The sequence below is a fragment of the Quercus suber genome, unplaced genomic scaffold (genome assembly GCF_002906115.3).
Source record: "Quercus suber isolate HL8 unplaced genomic scaffold, Cork oak 2.0 scaffold_351, whole genome shotgun sequence".
Taxonomy (NCBI): domain Eukaryota; kingdom Viridiplantae; phylum Streptophyta; class Magnoliopsida; order Fagales; family Fagaceae; genus Quercus; species Quercus suber.
The window spans coordinates 328124-352961 of record NW_027069803.1 but is presented as its reverse complement, the minus strand read 5'-3'; the positions used below and the strand labels follow the sequence as shown (position 1 = coordinate 352961).

The following is a 24838-nucleotide window of genomic DNA, read 5'->3' as shown; positions in this document are numbered from 1 at the left end:
AAGGTAAATCTATAACCCAACAAAGCTTAACTCACACCCCATAACTTCATATTAAACAAAAACAAATAATGATGCAAAGTGAGTTATCATTCTTATATTTTTTCTTTTAAGACGAAAGGTAAAAGAGAAGAGAGTTGCTACTCTCTTGGTTTATGGCATCAAGTTCAAAGGCTTTTTTTATATATAAATTAAAATACTAACAATGTTCAATACTTGGAGTTCAAAATTTACCAACATAGCTATTCAAGTGCACAACAAGCTTGTTTTTCATGTTAATATTTAAAAAACATGCGTGACATCATAAATACAAAATGTACTAATAGAGAGTTTAGATCCTTAAAAAAGATAGAGAAGAAGGGAAGAGAGTGAGGTGTTAACGCATTAGACTAGCAAATGTATCTCATGAGACATTTTTCATAATATGAAAAATTCGCACATATAAACTCATACATATTGTGAGAAAAATGTCTTATAAAACTATCTCATAAGATTATTTTTTATTAAACTGAAGGTAGAATTCAATGAGAGGGAATATATCATTTTTTTTTTTTTTTTTGTGAGTATGCGTAAAACATGCATTGAGAGTAGTATCCTATTAAATCTAAGCGGATCTAAATTTCACCAATACATGCATCTCTCACACTACACCGAAAGTTACGAAATGCCAAGTTGCCAACATCTAAAGCTGTTACCGAGGCAAGTCTTCAATTTTGAAAGGTCAAAGTCAAACAACATACAAATTATTTGTTTATTCCTCTTGAATTTTTACTTTATTTTTAATAAAACCTTAGACTTTCTCTCGATGTTACTTTGTTTGTCTTGATTTGCTAAGAAACTTTATAAATTAAAATTTTCTTGTATTTGCTGCATATGTTTATAAGTTCGAATTTTGTAAAGATATTGTGTAAAACATGAGTTTTACACTATTTAATAAGAAATTGTCATATCGACTTTTTGCTTAAAACTCAATATATTCTACCACACCTAATAACACTGCATTTGACCTTTATTTAAAACCTAAAATATAAAATTTATTGAGATGTTATTATGTGAGATGTATTTATGTTTTAGTAATTTAATGATGTGAAATGTCTTTATTAGAGGGTGTAAACTAAAGGTTTTACACCAATTCTTTATAGAATTTATTCCTTGTGTATATATGGATTTACATCGTTTTTGGACATGGAATTCTCTCTCTCAAAGGCTGGATAAAAAGAACTAGAATTTTCAAAGAGATTAAATTGTAGGAAGATCTTATTTGAGAATTACCAATAAGATATGGATATTTTGACAATTATTCTTCTTGCTAATCAATCAATTTATATGTATGGGCATTTTTCTTTGGGTCAAGCTGCTTTTACGGATCTCTTTCAATTTGGAGCCTCTTTTTGTTTATTTTTCCTGTGGATCAGAGACTCAGGGTGGTCTATTGTTAAAGTAATTGACCCGAAATATTTTTTTCTGGCCTATCAAGTTGGATTTGGCCCATTCAAGTGGCTTATTTCTCTTGCCCAAGCCCACTTAACTTAAAGTTGGCAGTCAGCACTATCTAGCATGGCAATTTCCTGGCCTCTCATTAGTTAGGCGGCCGAAACAAAAAGCTCTAATCAAATTGTAACGAATCATGTGCACCGTTCCCATGTATGTACTGGGCTTAACAAACAAATAGGACGTAATGAAAGCACAAGACCTTCTCCACTAATCTTTTTTAATTTGAAAAAAAAAAAAAAAAAACCTATCTTTTATAGATAGGGGCAGGGAAGGAATGAAGTGGGTTTTTGTTTTAGGGGTGTCTTAAATTGAAAGTTTAAGAAGCTTTTTGTGAGTTTATAAAGTAACCAAACACTACGTAACCAAATAATTCAAAGAAGTTATGAACATATGGCTCTAGAACATTCACACAAATACATATGGTGGGTGGTACTCTAGCACACTTAACACTTGTGTGTGCAAAACGTGAGAAGATCAAACAATTCATTCTTATTTTATTAAAATAAGATGAGATGAATTAGATCATAACTCGTGGAAGTTATTTTTGGATACAGAAATAGCGGAACTTAAAAAGATAATTGGTTTTTTTGAAAGGTTACGAATTATTCTAAAAAGCTATATTATTCAGAAAATGTGTCATTAAATGAAGAGTCATAACTTTTCATTGTTTTATGAATTAAGAACTTGAATCATAATCAAATATCAAAGATGAAAGATGAAATTTTAGTAAGCAATTCTCTTGGAAGAAAATTTACATTTGTTGTCTACAATTGGTTACTTTTTTATATCCTAGAAGTAAATTACTCTTAATCCGATCACTAACTTTTTATAATGAGGGTAATTATAATTTTGAAGAAAGCGTTTACAATACGTCTCAAAGTCACATTATATTTTGATCATTTTCAATATTTTCAACACTAAAATTGTCCATTGAGCATGCACACAAGCTATCAACCCAAAACAAAGGCATTAGCCATGGAGAGAGAGAGAGAGAGAGAGAGAGAGAGAGAGAGAGTTCTTCTTTATGCAAAATGATGAGAAGATAGAATCCCAAGGGTCAATTGGAAGAATCTTATGTCCTTGAAACCCCCACATAGACAAATCCAAATCAAGCCTATATGTCTAATTATTCATGCCTAAACTCACAGTTCCATGGTTTAAAGATGAGCTAGACAGAGAAACTAAGGAGAAGATGAGGGGAGGCCAATCATAACTAAGCTCAAATAGCTTTGACCATGTTTAAGTTAGACAGAAAAACATGAAATGGGAGGGGCTTTAATTGTAACTCAATGGAGAGAAAAAAGAGATGTTTCAATTGTGAGAGAGAAAGAAAGAGAGAGGGGGGGGGGGGGGGGGAGTTTAGGCTTTAGTGCTATGGTAAGTGTCTTCCACCAAAAATAATAGTTCAAAAGTTCAAGCATGCAAAGTAACTTCTCCAAAATAAATTGAATGTAAGATTAATTACCAATCACCTCACTTAAATCCTGCAAAAGTGAGAGATTTGCACATGTGGTACAAAATTTTTATGAAGATGAGGGTGAGAGTTAAGAGACAGACAAGATGAGAAAGAGAGTAAACTGAGGGGAGAGAGATGAAAAAGAAATCATTTTACTAAACAATAGTGCTAATCAAATTTAGGATCAAGTAATAGTCTAATGATAGTGAAATATATATATATATATATATATTTCATATATACTACTATTAGAATTTTTTTTTTTTTAAATGCTTTACCCTCTTTGATGTAGAAAATAAACACAAATTAGGAAAAAAAGCTTCCTAATCCTGCTAAAATAAAGGAAAAATGGCAAGCTTACCTAATGCCCAATAAATTAATAATAATAATAATAATAATCACACACTTTAATGTCTTCCTCATGACATTTAAATTGATAGTCTTTATATTTTACACAAATTTTAATAACTTTCAAAAATGAATAGAAAGTTGAATTTTACCTATAGTTTCAAAAACAATCAAGAAAAGACAATGAATCGTGCATATAACTTTGTACGTAAATTGCCACATTTTTAATATTTTCAAATTAATTTATTTTAACTTGTATGACACTTATAATAATTATTGTTTATTTTTTTTGTTAATATAGATTTTTTTTTTTCAGTTTTTTTTTAAATTTTTTATATTAGCTTATAATCTTGTCCTATTTGAATTGAAATCCGCCACTTCTTCTACTGCCTCCACTATCTTCCTATTCAAAAGATAAAAATAAATTTTAACTACAAACTTATTTAAAACTTAAAACTTTAGATCTCAACTTATGCAAGTTAACGTCTGCAGCCAAAATTTTGAAAAATAAAAATAAATTTGTTACTCGAAGTTTACTAAACACTCGCTGAATACTAAACACTATAGTTAGTAAAGTTTCAAAAAAAAAAAACACTATAGTTAGTAATAAATTTGACCATCCGCAAAATATAGCTCAATACCGAGTACCGACGCTACTTTTGGTTGAATTTTTTTTTTTTAAAGAATATTTTGGGTTGATCTTTTTCTTTTTTTTTCTTTTTTTTTGAGAAGTGAATTTTTACTGCTATTAATCAAGGAGGGGGAAAATCCTCTAATACAAAAGACAAAACATCCGTTGGAACACACTCCAACCAAATTTGAGACGAAAAAGATTGTCTCGCTCGCTGGGCTAAGGCATGAGCCACTGCATTGCCTTGCCGACCTACGTGAGCGAAAGAAATACTCGTAAATGAGTTTGAATGGGACTTAATGTCCATAATTATATGCCCTCCCCGGGAGTTTTCCATGCCAGGACACCTTAGCGAGTTAACCACCGATTCAGAGTCGCCCTCACAAACCATCCGAGTAAAGCCCGATTCTGCAGCAAAGGAGACAGCACGCCGAGCAGTAAGAAGTTCCAAGATCTCCACAGTTGGGGGTTTTGCAATCTGCTCGGATAGAGCAGCCAACACTTGGCCCACGTCGTTTCGGATAACCACCCCACATCCCGCCATGTCTGACTCTCTGTACCAAGCACCATCATAATTTACCTTTACCACACCAGCAGCAGGAGGAACCCATCTACGAGAAACAGCATGACGTTTGTGTGGATGGGGGCAAACCAAACTCCTGAATTCATGGAGATAGTTTTTTGCAAAACCCGCAATATTCTGAAGGGGCAGAGGATTGTCAAGGTGTCGAGATTTATTTCTTTGATACCAGACAGACCAGGCCGTAGTAGCAAACAGAGGTAACAAGGCATGTTTTGTAAGGATCCTTTGCAAAACATCCGAAAAAGACTCAATAGACGATGAACTCCGATCCACCCAGTCAAAATCCGTCTGCCACACTACTTCAATACAGGTACAGCTCCATAAAGCATGCACAACAGATTCTGAAACACCAGAGCATCGAGGACAGCTAAACTCAAGGAGGATTTTCCGCTTCAGTAGATTTTCTTTAGAGGGCAGCGAATTTGTGCAGGCCTTCTAGAGGAAATGCTTTATCTTACTCGGAACATTCAATTGCCATATGCTTTTCCAGAGACCCCTTTTAGAATCCACGACAGGTGGACGGTTTGTGTCAGGAAGTAACGGCTCACACAGGAGCTTATAACCTAACTTCACAGAGTAGCAACCCGAGCGTTCGGACCTCCAAACCAAAGTGTCGGGTTGCGGACTAGAACACAGAGGCAAAGACTTAATCAGCAAAGCATCAGGTGGGTAAAAGCACAAATCAATGAGATTAGTGTCCCATTCTACGATCGATCCTACAATCCTTTTGCCAAATAGCCACAAAGCGGTTCCCATAGTCGTTCGTTTTATTTCACTTTTAGGCAAGTAAGTTCCAGAACGCCACGTATGTGAAAAAAACACGGAATTGTGAAGCATGAACATGACCGGCAACCGTACAAAGCAGTTTCCTTCAAATGACACGTAGACAGGGGGTCCCACGCGCACAGCTGGAGGCGCTTTTACGGACTTAACCTCCAGCCCAGACAAACAAGTTTGTGGACGAGATTTGAAGATCCACTCGTCACCAATAATAAAATATATTAAAATTTTTTTGTAACAAAAAGTGCAAGGAAGGTGGGCGTTAACTGAATCGCCCACTACATTTTCGCCACGTGTCGTCATCTTGTGACTCGCTTGTCTCTGTTTGCCCCTTTCGCTCCTTCGCAGCCTCAAATAAAAATTGAAATCCGAAAAATATTTTCTAGTAAAAATTAAAATACACAAGAAATTGTAGTGGCTGAGATTGCTCGCCTCTCTCCAACTGTGAAAGCAGCTTCTGGTTGTGTTTATAGTCCTCACCTCAAGCTCTCACTTCTTCTTCCTTCTTCTTCTTTATTCGCTCTTAACTCACTCTTGTCTTTTCTTTTTANATTGTAGTGGCTGAGATTGCTCGCCTCTCTCCAACTGTGAAAGCAGCTTCTGGTTGTGTTTATAGTCTCCTCACCTCAAGCTCTCACTTCTTCTTCCTTCTTCTTCTGATATTCGCTCTTAACTCACTCTTTCTTTCTTTCTTTTTTCTCTCTCTCTGGAAATTTTTTATTGTTGTTGTTTGTTGTGATTTCTGAGATTCCGATCCACCATTGCCGGAAACCATGGGTTCTTCGGTGAGTCCCTCGTGACTCCACTCTCTCCATGCATGATCCGAGTCACCGTCGTTGCCTCCAGATTTCCCTCCTCTACCATGGCTTTCTCGGAAGGTACTTCTCATTTCCAATCTTTAGGTCTTTTTAACTCTTGATTTCCGTTTGGTTACCGAGAAAATATTACAGCAAAGCAAGTGAAAAAGCAGAAACGATTTTTTTTTTTTTTTTGAAAATATTTTAAGTGGTTTTGGATCGGAATAGCTCGCCTCAGCTGAGTTAAGCAGAATCTGAGATTAGGAGCTGTATTTTCTTCGCTTTTTTTTTTCTTACACTTTCTCGGTAGCCAAACAGAGGAAATAGTATAATTGTTACTGTAGTGTATGCGTATTGAAGTTGAAGCATGTGTAGAGATTGATGCGTACTGATTAAAGTTTCTCTCTTCTGTTTTCTCTACATTTTTTCTTGTTTCCTAAAGGATTTGGCGTCTTCAAGTTCGTTTTGGTGAGGATTCTGAATAAGGAAATTTATTTTAGTTCATTCGGAGAAGCGTCTCTCTCTGTTGGGTGGATTCTCTAAAAAAAAAAACTTTATTTTGAATGGATTTGAATTTCAATATTTTTGTAGTATAATAGTACAAAAGAAAAGAAAGAAAAACTTGCGTGTGAATTTGGAATGTGCTAAAAAAACGTGCCGTTAAATACAGAGACGGATCTCTACCGATTTGTTGTCCCCTTTGGTTTTTTTTTTTTTTTTTTTTTTTGCAGTAGTATCGGCATTTCAGCTTTTGTTATTGACAACGGTGGCTTTAGTATTTATAGTGTTTGATTTGCTCGCAAGAAAAGAAGGCGTGTTTTCACATCAATTTTTGCGCGGTAGAGAGGATTTGAAGCAGCCCTGCTGGCTGCTCCGCGTCCGGTAATGGACACATACTCCTCTGGGGAAGAACTGGTTATTAAGGTGATAATAGTAGATGAATAGAGAGGGGCGATTACGGTTTAAATTTTGTTATTTTGAGCTTTGATTGCTTGCTTGTTGAAAGTTAAATGTCATACTGAAGAAGCTAAATATGTGAATTATGAATTTCTGTTAATGGTAGGCAAGAAAACCATATACAATAACTAAGCAACGGGAGAGATGGACGGAGGACGAGCATAATAGGTTTCTAGAAGCCTTGAAGCTTTATGGACGAGCATGGCAGCGGATAGAAGGTTACTCTCTTGTACCTTTAATATATATTTGTTTTCCCTGTTAATTTCTTTACATGTAGTTAATTGGTTAGTCAGGTAGGGGCGCAAATTGAACTTTGTGCAATCTATTATACAAATATAGGATGATTGGATTTTAAGAGATATCTTAAGCTGAATCCCTTGGATATATATATATATGCTATGTCCTGTTAGGAAATGATATGAAATTCTATTTTTATGTACTTTTCTCTTAATTGGAGATTCTTTGCTTTTTTCTCCTTTTTGTGTTTTACTTGGTGATGCGCAGAACATATAGGAACAAAGACTGCTGTGCAGATCAGAAGTCATGCACAGAAATTCTTTTCAAAGGTCAATTGCTACCCTCTCACCTTATGCTTGTATGAGATGTATTTTTTCAATTGCAAACAATATCTTTACTCTTGTTTGCAGTTATGGTTCATTAGTTCTCTCTTGAAACACTGTTGATAATTTTTATTCTCTTATTATATTCCATTTAATAATGATTCATTGTGTATAGATAAGGCCCAAGTTCACACTAGGCCCCATATGTTAAGATATCCAAGGAGATTCACAATGAAGGTCAAATTGTTTGGAAGTTGGAACACACCCATACCAACAAGAATTTCACCAAATTAAGCAGACATTTTGATCATTTGCAGTTTAGTTCACATGCTTCTGAAATATCTTACAGCTTGATCAATTGCAACATATAATAGTTAAAATCTCTCTCTCTCTCTCTCATAATAGAGTATTTCCCCATTTTAGTAAAGAAGGTATGATATAATATTTTCCCATTGTAGTGTAAGGGGGGCTGGTTTGGCCAAGACTGCTTGGCCAAACCAGCCCCCCTTTTTTTTATTTAACAGTATAGTTACTCCACTAGAGTAGGAGTAATTTGATTTTTCTAAAGGTCCTATCCAATGCACAAATCTCCCTATAGAGTCAGAGTAATTTGAATTTTCTAACAAACTTAATTTACATATGTAAATCATGAATGTTGAATAAAGAGCCCATGAATATGATACATAGATAAACAGAATAAAAATTGAAGGAAATAAAATTAGATCATTAGAGAACTCAACCATGACTGGTTTATAATCTAAAATATGATAATAAATCTGCACAAATAAAGAAGGTATCTTAACAAGTATTTGTAAGTTTACGAGTCCACTTTGTTTTGCCAAAAAATGGGGAAATGAGTCAAATGACTATCCGTTAAATAGATGACTCAATAGTAGCTAATCTAACCACGTGTCAGCTTTCTCAGTGATTTTTCTTTGGGTTTTAATTTCATGAAAACTTACTTAAAGGATAGTCATTTAAAGGATAGTCACTGAGTTATCCATTTAAATCTTCTGGGATGTGAAGGTGCCCCACCATGGCATACTAAGACATAGCTTGCCTTACATGCTCTAAACTATGGAAAATTTGAAGAATCATAAGCACTGCTGTCAGTGCTGGACAATCTAGTTCTATGCTATTACTGTATGCTCTCTAGTATACCTTGCATAATAGCCAATCTTTACATATGTAGAAGTGTTTATGGTTAGTATGGCTTCTATGTAGAGTAAGTTTGCTTGAAAATTTGAGTGGAATAGATTAAGTGAACTATCAACAGAAAGACTATGTTACTTTTCTAATAAGAAATTTGGAATGTACTTCTAGTACTAATAAAAATGGCTTTTTTCATTTTTTTTTATACAGCAGCAACAACACAACAAAGCCTTAATCCCAAAATTTTGGGTTCAGCTATGGATCCTCAACAAATTAGTTAGGATTGGCACACATATTCTTTTCCCCCATTCCATTCTATCTAAATTCATACTCTCTTTTACTTCCTTATTTGACATGTCATTTTTTATTACTTCTACTAATGCTTTTTTTGATCTTCTTCTACATTTTTTTGTTCCCTTAAGTTGGATCAACTCGCTTCTTTCTTCTTCTTTTTTTTTTTTTTTTTTTTTTAATAAAAATTGTATGGAAAAAGGCTACTTCATGCAAAAAGGACACAAAGCAGCCAAAAAAAGTACAGATAAAACTAAAAACCAAGTACAAGAAAGAAGAGAGTTCATAAAAGTCAGAAGGGAATCACTAGATGTGAGTCCCCAAGCCCAATACCAATCAAATAAAGTGCCTACGAACGAGTCTAGGAGCTAAAAAGTTGGGTTGTGGTTATAGATCCACCTGGAGAGGTGCGGAGCCTTAACCAGATGTGTAGGTAATAGGTAAGGCTAAAGGCTGTCTTGTCCCTGTCAGGGGAGATGCCAACCATCTCTCCTTTCTATGAACACTCTTTCTCACAGGTGCATCACTCTCCTCTAAACATGACCAAACTATCTCATGCGACTCTCCCTCGTCTTTTCATCATTAGGGGTTACCCCTGTCTTCAAGTTGATTTCCTCATTTCAAATCTTATCTTTTCGTGTATTTCTACTTATTCATCTTAACATTCTCATTTGAGCTACCCTGAATTTTACATTTTTTTCATAAAGTGCAAAATTCTAAGTGTTAATAATTTTGTCAACAAACAAATAGAGCGTTTATTTCATAATTGTTTTACCATCTTATGCACACGCATGCGCGCCGCGCACACATGTTTAGTATTATAATCCTAGAAACAGATCTTGTTGTGCTGTCTGCAACCACAAATCATAGATTGAATGAAATGGTCAATGCAAGGTCTCTCTGGTTAGCCATGTCTGGTTGCTCAGAATGCATGGTGGAAGCAATGGAGTAAAAAGATAGTGACAGAGTATGAGAAATGTATTGATAGGAGAATGGAGAGACTTAGAGCATTCACAATGGGCTTGGGATATGGCAAATGTAAGGAAAATTTAGCATGTGAGGCCCAAATAGCTCAACAGCTGGACATGGAAGCATGTAAAAATGCAAATTTTTTTGCCATAGTGCTATAATACCGTCCTAAAGGTAGGACAGCATTGTAGCACAATGTTATAAACAAAATATTGTTTTTTAATCGGTTTGGTTCTTCTCTCTCCTCTCTCATTATCTTTCTCTCTCTTTCTTTCTGCTCTCTCTTCTTCCTGCCCCTTCTCTCTCTCTCTCTCTCTCTCTCAACAGAAACTCTTCACTTCTCTCTTTGGTAGATAATGGTGGATCGGTGGCCAGAACTATCTTGGTAGAAACTCTTTCTTCTCTCTCTCATTCTATTGGATTTTTTAATGGGGTTTTGGGGTTTGTTATGGGTTGTGTGGGTCATGTGTGGGTCAGATGGTGGGTTTGGATGCCGTGGGTCAGGTGGTGGCTACGTGGTGGGTCAGGGGGTGGAGGTTATGGGCTACGTGGGTCGTGTGGCGGCGGGTTGTGGAGGTTATAGGCTGTGTGGGTTGTGTGGTGGAGGTTATGGGTTGTGTTGCGGTGTGGGTTGATTTCAACAGGTATGATTTTGGTGGGCAGCAGCATGGTCAGTGGGTGTAGTGGTGTGAGTCTGGTGGTGCAGTGGTGGGGTCTGGGGGTGCAACGGCTTGGGCAGGTAGTTGCACGGCTTGGGTCTCATGGGTTGGTGGATCTCATTTTCTGTCTCTCTCACCTTTTTTTCTATCTTTCTTTCTCCCCTTGAATCAAGACTTCATGAGTCTCATGGGTTGCTAGAGCTCATGGGTTTGATGTGGTAGATCAGGGTGGTGGTTGTGTTGTTGATGGTGGATTGGGGTGGTGCCGTGGTGGTGGATTAGTGGGTAGTGATGGGAAAGTTTTGGGTGTGTTGTAAAATTAGAGAGAAAAAAAAAAATTTATTGTGAAGATATATTATTTTAATGTATTTTATAAGAAAATAAAAGTTGGGATGTTGGGTGTATTGTAAAATGGTATTGTATAATTGATAAAATAGGTTTTTGAGATTGTAAAATAGAATAAAATAGGATTTGCGGTTGTGAATGCTCTTATACCATGAGATTTTTCAACTCACCTTTTTTTTAAATGGTTCCACTAGTGAAATGAAATTGCTAAATGGTGTATGGAAGAAGAAGCATAAGCATAAATTTATACACTATAAAAGGTGTAAAACTGGTCAATGAGTTATACCTCAAATCATGCTTCCTCTTTTTGCAAAAATAAGGAGGAATAAGGTGGAGGATGAGATTGTGAATTCAAAATTTACTAGTTGCATGTATGACTTACCAATAAAAAAAAGTTAGAAAACTGATTTTAGAAATTTAAAAAGTCACATACACCCATTTTATGGGATATAAGTAATAGTTTTAATAATCTCTTTAACCTTCTTCTTTTTTTCTTTTCTTTTTTTCTTTTTTTGAATACTTTTAATGTTTTTTTTTTTTTAATAGATACTTTTAATTTTAAGATGTTGTAGTTGTGTATTGAAAGAACTATTTGACCATGATTGCAGTTAAGGCTGTGTTTGTTTCAGGTGAAATGGAAATTAGGAAAATATTTTACACCCTTGAGTGTATTTGGGTGCGCATGAAAATACAGTCAAACTGAAAATCCATTTCAGTTTACTGTAAATTAAACCCTTTAGACTTGGAAATTGGTTTACATAGTGATTTTACCTTCAATCAATTTCCACTCTCCTCACTGATACACACCAAGCCGAAGGAACGAGAGAGAGACCCAGCTCCTGCCACCGCTGATCTTCCTCCGCCGCTGCCTTCACTCACCAACCCATCACTGCCTCCTCTTGCCAAACAGCCTCTGCCGCTGCCTCCTCTCACCGATCCACCTCTGCCACTGCCTCCACTCGCCGATCCGCCGCTTCCTCCTCTCTTCTCTCTTCCATCTCTTCCTCTTCTCGTCTTCTCTTTTTCTCTCTTTCCCTACGACCCACCAAGGCCAAATTTTGAACTGCATGTCATCGATCTACAACCCACCGCCCACCCATGCCATTGATACCTCAACAATCTCGCTGCCCTCTTTGGATTTTTTTTTAGCCTTTTTTTTTTATTGCAAATAATATTTGTTCTTGGGGGTGGTGGATTGGTGGTTGGGATGGGTTTTTTCAGGTTATGTGATAAGTTTGTTGTGGTTTCAAAGATGGCTGAGGCGGGTTTTTTCAGGTTGTATGATGGGTTTGTTGTGGGTTTCAAAGGTGGATTGGTGGTGGCTGGCTTTGAACCCCACAACCTCACCCTCCACCTAGAACTTATAAGGGAAGGAAGTGTCAGTTGAGCTAGAGTAGATTGGTGCATGAGCTATAAGATAATCTAAAATAAAAGGTGTGCATTAGTAACACTTCTTTGCTGTTTAATCTTGTATTTTTAGCATTATTGCTACAAATAATTTCTTAGCTAGTTCTGCATTAGGACCAGCACTGGGCCTCTTGCGCGTATGTCCTTATGCACACGTTTGACATCTGTGCATGCTCTTGTGCATTCACATATAATGGATGTGGACCCTTGTTTCCACATGAAAATGCAAATTAGCAAGGGTAGGAGGCTTATTGAAGAATTGCATCTATCATTCTTTTTTCTATGTAAATGGAAGCGTACTTTCTTTAACTCGGTCTTTTGTCCGATGATAATTGAATGAAAGAGTTTAAAACTTGAATGCCCCATTTACTCTCTATTATCTTTCTCTTATTCTGTTCAGTTTCTAGTTCTAGGGTCTTGATGATTATTAAATGAAAAAGATAGTCTCAAATCAACTTTAATCAAAATACATCTAGGGAACGTAACTCTATAGTTTTTGAATATAATCATAGACATTGCATGTTAAGGAAAACGAGACCAAATTTAATCTTCTACAAGTTAGTGGTTGAATATTGGTGTCCTTTTCTTATTCCAGTAGGGCTGGAGCATTTGGGATGCTCAACCAAATGGTTCTACTGCTTATTGTAACGGAACATACTTTGACTTATATTTTCTCTTTTCTTTTTTTTTCTTTTTTTTCTTTTTTTTTTTTCAAGTAAATTTATTGAGAAAGAAAAGGGAGAGTCATGTTAACTCGAAGTAAACGTGATACCTTTGTGCATTCACATATAATAGAAGTTGGTCCTTGTTCCCCCATGAAAATGCAAATTAGCGAGGGCAGGAAGCGTAGTTAGGGAGACTGCTGTTTGTTTTGAAATCATATAATAGACAAAAGTATATGTTTCTTGAGGAGACCATCCATTTAGATGATCTAGGATAATTTTATTCACTCTGGATGCTTCATGTTAACTATACCACCTGAGCACAAGTAATTAATTGAATATTTGATTGGGTTTAAGATTGAATGAAATAGAAAGTGTAATGCAAGGAAATTTAACAAAATATACATAAGTTGTTTCACATAAAAGTTTTTTAATGGGTTTTCAATTCAAAGCTCAATTCTAAGGAATCCATGATTCAGTTCATAAACTTCAATTTCATCTTATTCAGCCCAAAAAAAAAAAAAAAAAACTTTATTTCATCTTGAGAGCAGTCAAAAAATCAGAGGGCAGAACTGATATGGTAATATGTCTTATTGAATTAAGGGGAGATATGTGTTACCTTCCTTAAAATCATTGAAGCTGTCACATGTTATAATTTCTATCTCATTCATGAGTGAAGTTTATACATTATGATTATTCTGTGATAGGATCTAGAATAGAGTAGTTCAAATTATAAGTTCTTGCAACCAAGCATATATAAGAATATCTGATCTGAACATCTCTCACAATAAATAATGTGGGCCACCATACTTCCCCCATCCCCACCCCCCTCTACCCTTCTCTCTCTCTTTTCTAGAGTTCTACCGTTAGGCACCCTTCCTCTCCATTTCAACAGTTCTAGACCATGCCACAAGGTGAATGTTTTATTGTATTCCCTTGATTACAAAAGGTCTCTTAACACTGTTATTCTTGCATTGCTGTTAGGTAGTTCTTTCCAAAGCTAAAGAATGTGCATTTTCATTGTTTGGGTACTTTGGCTTTCAGGCAATGTATATTTTTTTAATACACAGTATTTGAGCTATTCAAAAAGCAATTGAGTTATTCCATAAATTACCTTTAAAGTTACACTGCTGCTTTTAGTGTATTTGAATGCTATTTATACTGAAATGTTGTCTCTTGCAGAGAATACAAGTATACAACTCTTGGTTTTGCTAACAGAATTTTCACTTTCAGTTGGAGAAGGAGGCTCTTGTTAAAGGTGTTCCAATAGGCCAAGCTCTAGACATAGATATTCCACCTCCACGCCCTAAAAGGAAACCAAGCAATCCTTATCCTCGAAAGACAAGCATTGGCGCTCCCACATCACAGGTGGGAACGAAGGATGGAAAACTTTTCACATCAGTTTCTTCTTTGGATTGCAAACAAGCACTGGACTTGGAGAAAGAACCACTTCCTGAGGTTGATATCTCATTTTTGTGAACTAAAATTCATTTGCTGTTCTTGTTTCCTCGCCTTTTTTTTTTTTCCAAGTAAGAATGTCACTCATGCCTTCTAATTCTTTATCAGAAACCTAATGGAGATGAGAAACCAGAAAATGCAAAAGATAATCAGGATGACAATTGCTCAGAAGTCTTTACCCTTCACCAAGAAGTTCATTGTTCTTCTGTTTCTTCAGCAAACAGGAGTTCTGTACCGACTCCCGTTGCACTCAGAAATTCAAGCACATTAAGGGAGTTTGTCCCTTCAATGAAAAGGTCAATAACCCAAGATGAAACAAATGAATCTTATGTCACTATTGAACTTAAAGGAAATCAGAAGTTGGAGAAAGCTGATGCCAAACAGACAATTCAAGATACTGGCACAAGTAATGGCTCAAAGTTGGGGAATCATAATGTTCCACATGAGAAGCCAATTCAAGGTGACAAGACACAGGATTTAAATTGTGCTTTGCCAATGGATGAGATGCAAGCCACTCAGAACTACCCAAGGCATGTACCTGTGCAAGTTGTAGATGGAAGCTTAGGAACATGTGCTCAAACTCCTTCCTCAGATATGTCATTCCAGGACTCCATATTTCACCCAATGGGAGAGGTTCACGGACACCATAATCCCTTTACAAATCCAGCAGCATCTGCTACCACTGAACATCAAAATAATGTTCCCAGATCTTCTGTTAATCAATCATTTCCGGCTTTCCATCCTCCCTTTACCCCGATTCACCATAACCAGGACAACTACCAATCATTTCTCCACATGTCCTCCACATTTTCAAGCCTTATTGTCTCTACTTTGATGCAAAATCCTGCAGCCCATGCTGCAGCGAGTTTTGCAGCTACAGTTTGGCCCTATGCAAAAGTGGAGGCTTCTGCAGATTCTCCTGCAAGCACGCAAGGGGTTTTTCCACTGAGGCAAATGGGCTCTACTCCAAGTATGGCAGCTATTGCTGCTGCTACTGTAGCTGCTGCAACTGCATGGTGGGCAGCCCACGGACTGGTTCCCTTATGTGCTCCTCTTCCTACTGCTTTTACCTGCAATCCTGCATCTACAGCTGCAGTTCCACCAACAGATTCTGGCCAAGCCCCTGCAGCCAAGACAGAGGGAGAAGTGAATACTCTTCAAAATCCTCCCTTGCAACAACTCGACCCAGAATATTCAGAAGCTGTTCAAGCTCAGCATTCAGCCTCAAAATTGCTAATTCCGTCATCATCAGACTCTGAGGAGAGTGGAGGTGCAAAGCTAAACTCTGGGCCAAAAGCTACTGATCATGAGAATGCTGTAGCGGCTACTGAGCTCCATGATTCAAACAAAACAAAAGGCAGAAAACTGGTTGACCGTTCCTCATGTGGTTCCAACTCAACTTCTAGCAGTGACAGAGAGACAGATGCATTAGAGAAGCAGGAGAAAGGGAAGGAAGAGCCGAAAGAACCTGATGCAAACCAGTCAGCTGCTGATACTAGTAATCGGTGTTGTTGTAGTAGTAGTAGTAGAAGTGTAAGCTACATGAATGATTCCTGGAAGTCAGTCTCTGAAGAGGTAATAGGACAATCTTGTCAATCAATGGATTTTTTACTGCATTAATACCTAAAAGATTTTGAATTCTCTTTTTTGTATACCTTCTGCATTCATTGCTGCTCTGCGTGATGTTTCTTTTTCAGGGCCGGCTGGCATTTCAAGCACTGTTCTCTAGAGAGGTACTGCCTCAAAGTTTTTCACCTCCACATGATCTGAAGAACAAGGGGAATCAAAAGGACAATACCACAGACGATAAGCAAAACGCAAATGAGAATGATGGAAATGCATCACAGTTAGACCTCAACAGTCAAACATCTGGGTCTTGTTCTGGCCAACCAGGAATCTTAAACTTTGAATGCAACAACAATGGGGAGGGGCTGCTGTCAATAGGGCTTGGATATGGAAAGCTTAAGGCTCGTCGAACGGGATTTAAGCCATACAAAAGGTGTTCAGTAGAGGCCAAGGAAAATAGGGTGGCAAATGCTAGTAGCCAAGGTGAAGAGAAAGGTCCAAAGAGGATACGCTTGGAAGGGGAGGCTTCAATTTGAGATTTGATATTGCATTCAATCAAAGGAAACCTTTGTTGTTGCATATCTTATTTTCCTCTTTAACTATGTTCTAATCTCTTTCATTTCAAGTCCATCTCACGAAACTTGTCGTGCATGTGTGTGTACTATATTATGTCTACATTTGCTCGTATATTATGTTGAACCCCATGCAACTGCACTAGAAGACTTTCCTAAATAGACTTAGATAAGAATCGTTCAATTATCGAATAAGCCTTGATCTGGCTACCTTCCTCTAAAGGTATGTCTTAAACAATTATTTTTTCCATTGTCTCATCAAGTGAACCAAAGACTGTTGGTTCTGGTAAATGTTTTGAATGAGTGGTGCTTGTGTCTCATGGCCTCAAGAATTTCGCTGATGTGAAGAGTATCACGAGAAGCTTTGGCATCAATTGGCCTAACTTCATCTTTCCTTTGTATGATGTCTTGAGATGCACGTGCACCATTGGTGTAAGCAATACACCACTTATGGTAAGATGAGGATGGCGAATGGTGATGACAAACAACAAGCTTTTTCTTGCTGCCAAGTCAAAATTAGATAAAAACTATTACTTGAATGATTGCAAGTACTGCGGAGAATTTGAGAGACGGAGAGATCAGCTCAACGTATCTGGGCTTCACATAAATGTGCGAGAATAATTGCAAGCATTTAATATTGTTTCCACAAGGCACCTGAATGGAAGATTGATAAATTCAATAGATGTAGTCCTAGAATAAAAACACAGCAGCAGATATTTAAAGGTTGAGAGGCATGTTTATAACAATGTCAACCGCTATCTACAACCAAACATTTGCATTCTTATGCTACGCAAGCTTGCGTAAATTTGCAATCAGACTGGGAAAATATTGTTAATGTAGCGTAAGTGAAATAAGATCATTGACCTTCTCGTAGCCAAAACCAACCAGCAGCCCATTTGTGACCTCTGATGTCTTAAAAAATCCAAACTGTACAGGTTTCTTTTACCATTAATATTTACAAAGTTGTCTGGACAAAGAATAAACAATTTATTTACACAAGTTCAGGAAATGAAGGCCATTTTCTCATTCTAGATGGCCAGCAATCAGTTATATACTTCCATGTATATTAGACACCTGTCAGATATTTTCATAATCAAGTCATCACTAGAGAATAGTTAACGTATATCCGTGTCATCACCAAAGTTTAAAAATTTGTTCATTGCATCTGATAACGATTTCAGACACATACTTCAGTAATCAGCAACCCATTAAAGCTGGTGTTCTAATGAGTGCTGTTCACTACAGTGGTATATACTTGGCTAGAGAGTCCAGTAGGTTTGCTTAGGAGGAAGGCCGTGACATCAGGAAGTGAGTCTGACGGGACTGCAAGTTGACAATGTATTGCTGGATCCGCTTCTCATCATCAGCAGTTAATGAAAAAGGTGGGTTCAATGGCAGGGATGTTGCTTCTTTCACAATAAACGAAAGCAGAAGCATTGCTTTGGAGTACGATGCAGCTGCACTACCCTCGTTCTGTAAATATTCATCTACCTGGAACCAGGGCAAAGACTTAGAAGGTTTAAGATGACAGGATACAGAAACAGAAGGAAGTATACTTACAGCACCACTTTTCCCAACAGTAAGTGCTTTTTGGAATATGATTTCCATCGCATCTGGCATCTCAGCAGCACCTGCAATATGTATTTGATGCACTTGAATAAATTGCAAAGCCAGTCTTGTAATTGTCAAACAGAAGGCATTAGCATTAAAAGGCAGCCTAACCATCCATATCTCTGATATGATAGGACAACTTTTCTGCACGATCACAGGCAACAATAAACCCTTGTTCTGCCCACATGGAAACAGATGAAGGCCTGCTAAAATCTATATGTTCCTCCGCACCTATTCTAGAAGTTATGGATTCATTGGTGGAACTACTTTCAGGTAATTCACCTTCTGAAGCGGAAGCCAGCCAAGAGCTGCAGATTTGAATAGCTTTCTTCCATATAGCCAAAACAATTAGCTCGACTGAAAATGATTCTAGAAAATGTCCTGCATTATACTGCACACAGTAGCAATTACCAGTCAGTAATAAAAGATCAGAAAGCATTTAAAAGCTCAAAAAGAAAGACAAACCCTATGCAATCACACTCTCAAAGCTTAACAAAGCTGCTGGAATTTTATCAAACTTAATCTATCTATAAATTTGATTCACTTACATAAGGCCTATAAATAGGGCTATTTGGCAATCCTTGTGTTAGAAAGACTAGCACCTTTAAGAAACAAAAGAAAAGTAATTAACACTATGTTTGGCTCAGAGGAGAGGAGAGTAGCATTATCCTTAATGTTTCTCTGAAGGGGCGAGTAAAGGATTTGAGGGGGTTTGAAGGGTTACCTTACAAATCCAAACCCCTTATTTTTAATTCCACCAAATTGGGGAATTTGGAGGCAAAGGGATTCTAGTTTAGTGATTTTTTTTTATGTACTTCCAATTTTGCCCGTAATAAATATGAAGCATAGAGTACAATAAAAGAAGGGTATACTTGTCCATTTTTTTATATATTATCTTTTCTTCTCCTTTCCACCATACAACCAAACAAGGGAAGGGGTTTCTACTCCTCTCCTCCCTTTTAATTTTTAAAACAACCAAAGTATAGGTTGTTACCAAAGTATCTACTCTACTATCCACTCCTTTCCACCTCTTATCCTCTCCTCTCCAAAGTATAGGTTGTTACTAAATAACATCCCATTGACATGAAATTTAGTGTACATATTATGCATATATATAACACATAATCCTACTTATCAAAAGTATATATATATATATATAATGCATTATCCAATTGTGGGATTGTCAAAATATGAATTTAATAAAAGATACTATTAGTTTAACCCTTTATAGTGTTACACCACTATAAATTGTCACTGAATTGATATTTTGCCAACCCCAATGCTGAATCAGCCACACACTTGTCTTGGATATCAAATTTCACATCAATCAAATGTCATTTGCTATCAAATCTATATCTCATATATCTAGTATATTTTCCGAATAGAAGAAAACTATACTCTATAAATATCCGAGATGAGATATCAATATTGATCAAATGAAAGATTATTGAATGGTGTATATTGTAAAGAATTTACACCATGACTACATATATGTGTGTAAGTATGTATGTATCAGATTCAATTATGAGCACAATTTCCAATCATCCACTAAAGCCAAGAGCATTAAATAACCTTTTCTTGTGATAGTTCTGTAAGAGCCTGACCATACTGACGTAACAAGAGAAGTCTAGTCAAAGGATGCAATATGGTTAGTCCTTGAACTCCCCTTAACATAGATGATGCACTTGATGTCACTAAGAGATCTGATCCATGGCTGTGTGCTGCACCAACAGAACTACCAGTCAGTTCCATTGTTTGCATTGCATCAGCTATATCCTTGTCACTCTTCCTTGAAGGGCAAAGAGAATCTCTGGTCGTGGATTTATCTTGCAGGGAAGACTCAAGATAATAAGAGAAATCCTCCACTGAAGTAGAATGAGCATTGACAATGACATAATCTTTCTCAATAGGCTCCATTGAATCAGAAACTGGATAGACAAGACCAAAAAAGAAAAAAGCAATTTCAAATATAGCATGATCATATATGGAAACATACTAAACAGAGAAACAGCTGATCAGACAAACATGCATCACCATCAACACTCTTAGTTACAGATGTAGTTAATGCTTGATTTCTGCTAGATGAATTCAAAGGATGCCCAGAATGTAATTGCAATCTCTCATCAGAAGCAATATAACTGCACTGCCCAACCACTGGTTTCATCATTGGAAGTACAGAAGAGTGCTCAGCCTCCACTATTGGCCTACATATTACAAGATAAGATTATAACTACCTTAACCCCAAAAGAATCAAAATATAATGGATATCCAGCCAATATGAAAAAGAAATTGCCCCACGTAATGCATTATAATTTATAAATATTGGAAACTTGGATGCAAACCTGGGCTCCCCTAGGAAATTATGATTGAAGAACTCTGTGAAGGTTAATCGCTGAACTGCAAATTGAAGTTCAAATAAACATGGAGGTTTTTAGACAAGCTAAACTAACAAACTCTAGAGATTTATAAATAACTAGTAGTGGAATTTTTTTTTTTAAATGGTGGAACATATGATTAATTTCTTATTGTTGAGCACTAATTGTAAATTGAAATAAAAGTGCAAACCAACACCCCCTCCCCCCCCCCCCCCAAAAAAAAAAGAAAAAAAAAAAGAACGAAGAAGATAAGATATACTGAAGTGAATACCACAGCACAGTACCTGGGTCTTGACGTAGAAGGCTTCTGCAAAGATCCACACAATCTGGATGCAGTTCCTCTAAAGCACCTTGCGGAAACTGCAGCTCAGTAGATGTTAAGATGTTCTGAAAAAGCTGTATACAGCGACTAATCAGGAAAGATACAAAACAGTTCTGAAAGAAAAAATAATAAATAATAATAATAATAATGATAATAATAATATATATATATATATATTGGTAGCCCTCTTAGAAAATCTTACATTCTTCAATATTAATTAATATTTTATAATCTTTAATATATAGATTATCAATTATTTCTCAAAAAACCTGCAATTGACTATTGCCATCAAATGGTGGCTTCCCAGTCACCAGCTGGAACAATATCGCCCCAACACTCCATAAGTCAGCCTGCAGGCAGATAACAATAAGAAAAGATAACATTAGAATGGCACACATATTTACAAGAACAATCAACATGACTTCAGTTTTATGTTGGATCACTCACCTTTGCATCATACTTCTGGTTTCGAATAATCTCTGGAGCCATGTACAATGGTGAACCACATAGGGTGTCAGCCAAGCCTTGGGGTGTCAGGGACCTGGCAAACAAGTCAAGGAAAAAAATCAAGTGTAAACGATAATTTGAAATGTTTGACACTTTTTTTTGTTCTAATTTTAGTTCGATAAAATTGACAAAGTTTTCAATGTTTTCCTGTCTAGTTCCAACTCAATCTGCTTGAGTAATGTCTCTATCAACTGGAGTTGTCTACAGACTGGGGGTGTCTAAAATTGAAAAGCTTAGTTCATGCAAAATAGATTGTTTGTTACTCAGTAGTATTTAACAATTCACAATTTACAAAAACTCCATGTTACAGAGGAAAAAGTTTATGAAAATTTTGCGAATGCAAATTCTGATTACAAACAGAATAATCTTTCATACAGTATGATCATGTTTAATGCTCAAAAATGACCCAAGGGTGTTGCCAAAAACTTAAGATTTTAACAAAATATATGACCTTAGATAGGGGTAAGTGTTTGTTGAGCATGTTCATGTAATGATGTCCTTTCCATTCCAAGAAATTGCAAAGACATAAGGACTTCCTAAATTGCAGCCGTAAATGTCACAACGAAGCCAAAATTCTTGGAGTTAATAGACTCAGAACAGTTTACCTTGCAAAACCAAAATCTCCAATCTTCAAAAGTGGAGTCACTTCCCCCCTTGTTAAGAGCAAATTCTACAAATTTAAGAAGGAAGAATCAGGAAGACTTGAGCCAAACACAAAATATGTCCAATCTTTTATCAAAATCTAGTTATAGAAGTTATACCTAAAACATCTGATTACGGGCGCCACATTGATTTACGAATTTGTCCCTCATGAGATATTAAATACCAATTGATTATTAAGTTCAATTCATTCAAAGGTTCCCCCTTCACTTTCAAATAACTAAATGCACAAATACCCAAAAAGAGAGAGGACAATATAGAGTGGTAAGGAGCACAGGCACTCCTCTAGTAGTAGTTAACCATAAAACAGAAGCCATATACATGTACAAAAACTTCGTCCTAAATGAAAGCGCATAAGAGTCACATAAATAATTAGGATATGAATCATCAGCACAGCATTCTAATTTTTGACAAACATACATGTCCAGAACAAAGGCACTCATGGTTACATGATCTACATTTGACTTTAAAGTATAACATCATATCAATCAACTGAACTGATCTTCAAAGTTCCAGTTTGAGGAGAAGCATAAATACCTGAGGTTTCAAATCTCTGTGAATGAGGTGTTTTTCTTGAAGCACTTGCAATCCTGCCGCTGCAGAAGAAGACAAACCAAATTGAACAATTAAAAGTCCCAACTTCTTCTATTTTGTAAACACATGCAACAAAAGTAAACATGGGAAGTAACAACTAACATGCAGTAGGCTATTAAAAATTGACACTTTTAAAAATACCCACGAGCCTAATCATTAAAGACGTTAATTTGATTACGTTTTTACACAGACTAAAATCGTTAACTTTATGTATCTCTAAGGTCATGCACATTCCCACTAGCCTAAACATTAAAAAAAAAAAAAAAAAAAAACCAACATTGACATACAACTATAAACATCATGAGAAAAAAAACAAAAAAATCATGTATAAAACGCAAAAGAGAAGCTTGAAAAGAACACAATGGGTCGTATCATATTGAAACCTCGATGGCTTCAAAAAGTCGAATGATGTTAGGGTGATCGATGGTGCTGAGAATGGAAATCTCTTTGAGCAAATTCTCACTGACTTTTGGGCTAAGCTGTTTCTTGTCAATTTCTTTGACAGCGACTTCTACGCCTGAGTGGCGATGCTTGGACTTCCACACCACGGCGAATGAACCCGACCCGACTCTCGGACCCAGTATGTAGTCCCCTACCAAGCGGGGCTGGTGGTTCGGGTCACGAAGATCCATAGCAAAATCCAGTCTTGACCAACTGGCTCTCTCTCAATTTTTCTTAGATTGTATCATCATGGTGTGTGTGTTTTTTGTTAATTGGGATATCATTGAATTTTGAGAGGCTTTGGATACCATGTTGGATTTTTAATAATAATAATAATGTCTTTGCGTGTGGAAACGACGCCGATGTTGTTTTGAAGTCGAGGCGAGTCAGGAACAGTAGTCACTGATTCACTCTCTTTTTCTTTGGAGAAAAAGTGCTTCGGTATTTCTTAGTGGGTGTTTTGCCTTATCTATCATCAGCAAACTGCTTTTTTTTGGGGAGTTTTTCAAGGATAAAAAAAAGGTTCTCTTGTTCCTTACGTTAATGACCTATGTTGAGTGGATAATTAGAGATATTTATTATTCCTTGATGGTCTCTTTTTTCGTAGATGTTTTTTTCCCCCCCTTTTTTAGATAAAAAGTTCATAAAATTCTATTAATTAAAGTAATTAATTTAGAATACATATATGTTTGTTGAGAAAAATGGCTAAATATCCTTTATTTTTAAAGTAAGTAACAAAACATTCGCCTTTTCAAAGTATTTAACAAGATACTCATGTTTTTGGAACTCGATATTGTCGATATTGAGTTCTAAGTGAAACTTGATATTGTGCATATTTTGTCACTCAAAATTTTTTTTTTTTTGAAAGTTGAACAAAGATTATTTGCTAGATACTTTGAAAAAAATGGTTATTTGACTAAATGGTCTAAAAATAAAGAGTAAGTAACCATTTTTTTCGTATTTGTTTTGTTTGTGTCCAACTTATTTGGTTACTTTTTATTTTTTATATACATCTTCTTAAAATCTAATTTTTTTTTCTCAGTATATTGTATAACATAACAAAATAAGTTAAATAAACTAATATCAAACGCACAAATATACAATTTCTCTAACCAAACATCATTCATAACTTAACATCAGCATTAGTAGCCACTTCGTAGTATATATTCTTTAATTTCGCCTTCCTTTAAAGGGTAATGGTCTTGAAGAAAGAATATCTAGCTAGGAATGATCCAATTGAGAGGTCAATGTTCGTCTTTTCAATGAAATTGTCTTTGGCCAATAAAAGAGCTAGAGAATATAAACTTCTGTTGTTACAGTTGATCTTCTAAACATAGAAACAATAGCTTGACAAATTCTTTAATAATTATTGAATTTTCCAAATGACACGAAAATGCAGAAAATATATACATGTCTCATTTCTTCGGGACAAAATTGGGAAATGCCCCATTTGGGTAAAAATAGCAGCATAATGCCCTTTTCTCCAAACTATATAGGAAAATGCCCCTCTTTTGTAACTCGATTTTCTCAAAATCGAGTTATAAAAAAAAAAAATTCTGGAGCCCTATAGCGGCGTTTTTAAGGGCCTATAGTGACATTTTCAGGATCTATAGTGACGTTTTGTAACTCGATTTCCATAAAATC

The 24838-nt window shown here is 36.2% G+C and overlaps 2 protein-coding genes and 1 non-coding gene across 6 annotated transcripts; 1 reads left to right on the top strand and 2 right to left on the bottom strand.

The window, feature by feature from the left end:
- The first annotated feature begins 5844 nt into the window (after positions 1–5844).
- LOC112036661 (protein LATE ELONGATED HYPOCOTYL) lies at positions 5845–16871 on the top strand. Of its 4 annotated transcripts, none has more exons than XM_024069491.2 (8): positions 5845–6167; positions 6529–6554; positions 6896–7010; positions 7150–7261; positions 7548–7609; positions 14322–14546; positions 14655–16121; positions 16244–16871. In XM_024069491.2, the coding sequence occupies exons 3-8, from the start codon at positions 6972–6974 to the stop codon at positions 16646–16648; spliced, it is 2310 nt and encodes a 769-aa protein (XP_023925259.1). In that variant the 5' UTR covers positions 5845–6167; positions 6529–6554; positions 6896–6971; the 3' UTR covers positions 16649–16871. The 4 variants fall into 4 exon arrangements, with proteins under 4 accessions (XP_023925259.1, XP_023925262.1, XP_023925261.1 ...); XM_024069494.2 differs by having other exon boundaries at positions 6891–7010; XM_024069493.2 differs by having other exon boundaries at positions 6872–7010.
- Positions 9416–9552, bottom strand: LOC112036703 (U6atac minor spliceosomal RNA). The gene has a single exon (XR_002885707.1). It is a non-coding gene; the product is annotated as a U6atac minor spliceosomal RNA (small nuclear RNA).
- A 726-nt stretch (positions 16872–17597) lies between the features above and the next one.
- On the bottom strand, positions 17598–23385 carry LOC112036662 (serine/threonine-protein kinase ATG1a). The gene is made up of 12 exons (XM_065760033.1): positions 23137–23385; positions 22697–22804; positions 22105–22169; positions 21440–21533; positions 21262–21342; positions 20955–21066; positions 20638–20692; positions 20321–20499; positions 19868–20223; positions 18407–18686; positions 18245–18315; positions 17598–18175 (listed from the first exon to the last, which is right to left on the bottom strand). The coding sequence occupies exons 1-12, from the start codon at positions 23383–23385 to the stop codon at positions 17966–17968; spliced, it is 1860 nt and encodes a 619-aa protein (XP_065616105.1). The 3' UTR covers positions 17598–17965.
- Between the last annotated feature and the right edge of the window lie 1453 nt (positions 23386–24838).

Bases quoted from the DNA above. Each gene is read 5' to 3' on its own strand.
- LOC112036661 (XM_024069491.2), top strand. From the start codon at position 6,972: ATGGACACATACTCCTCTGGGGAAGAACTGGTTATTAAG. The intron at 7,011-7,149 runs GTGATAATAGTA...TGTTAATGGTAG, and splicing joins GGGAAGAACTGGTTATTAAG to GCAAGAAAACCATATACAAT. The intron at 7,262-7,547 runs GTTACTCTCTTG...GGTGATGCGCAG, and splicing joins AGCATGGCAGCGGATAGAAG to AACATATAGGAACAAAGACT.
- LOC112036662 (XM_065760033.1), bottom strand. From the start codon at position 23,385: ATGGATCTTCGTGACCCGAACCACCAGCCCCGCTTGGTAGGGGACTAC. The intron at 21,067-21,261 runs GTTTTTTGAGAA...CGCTGTATACAG, and splicing joins ATGGCAATAGTCAATTGCAG to CTTTTTCAGAACATCTTAAC. The intron at 20,224-20,320 runs GTTTGTCTGATC...TTGTCTATCCAG, and splicing joins GAGTGTTGATGGTGATGCAT to TTTCTGATTCAATGGAGCCT.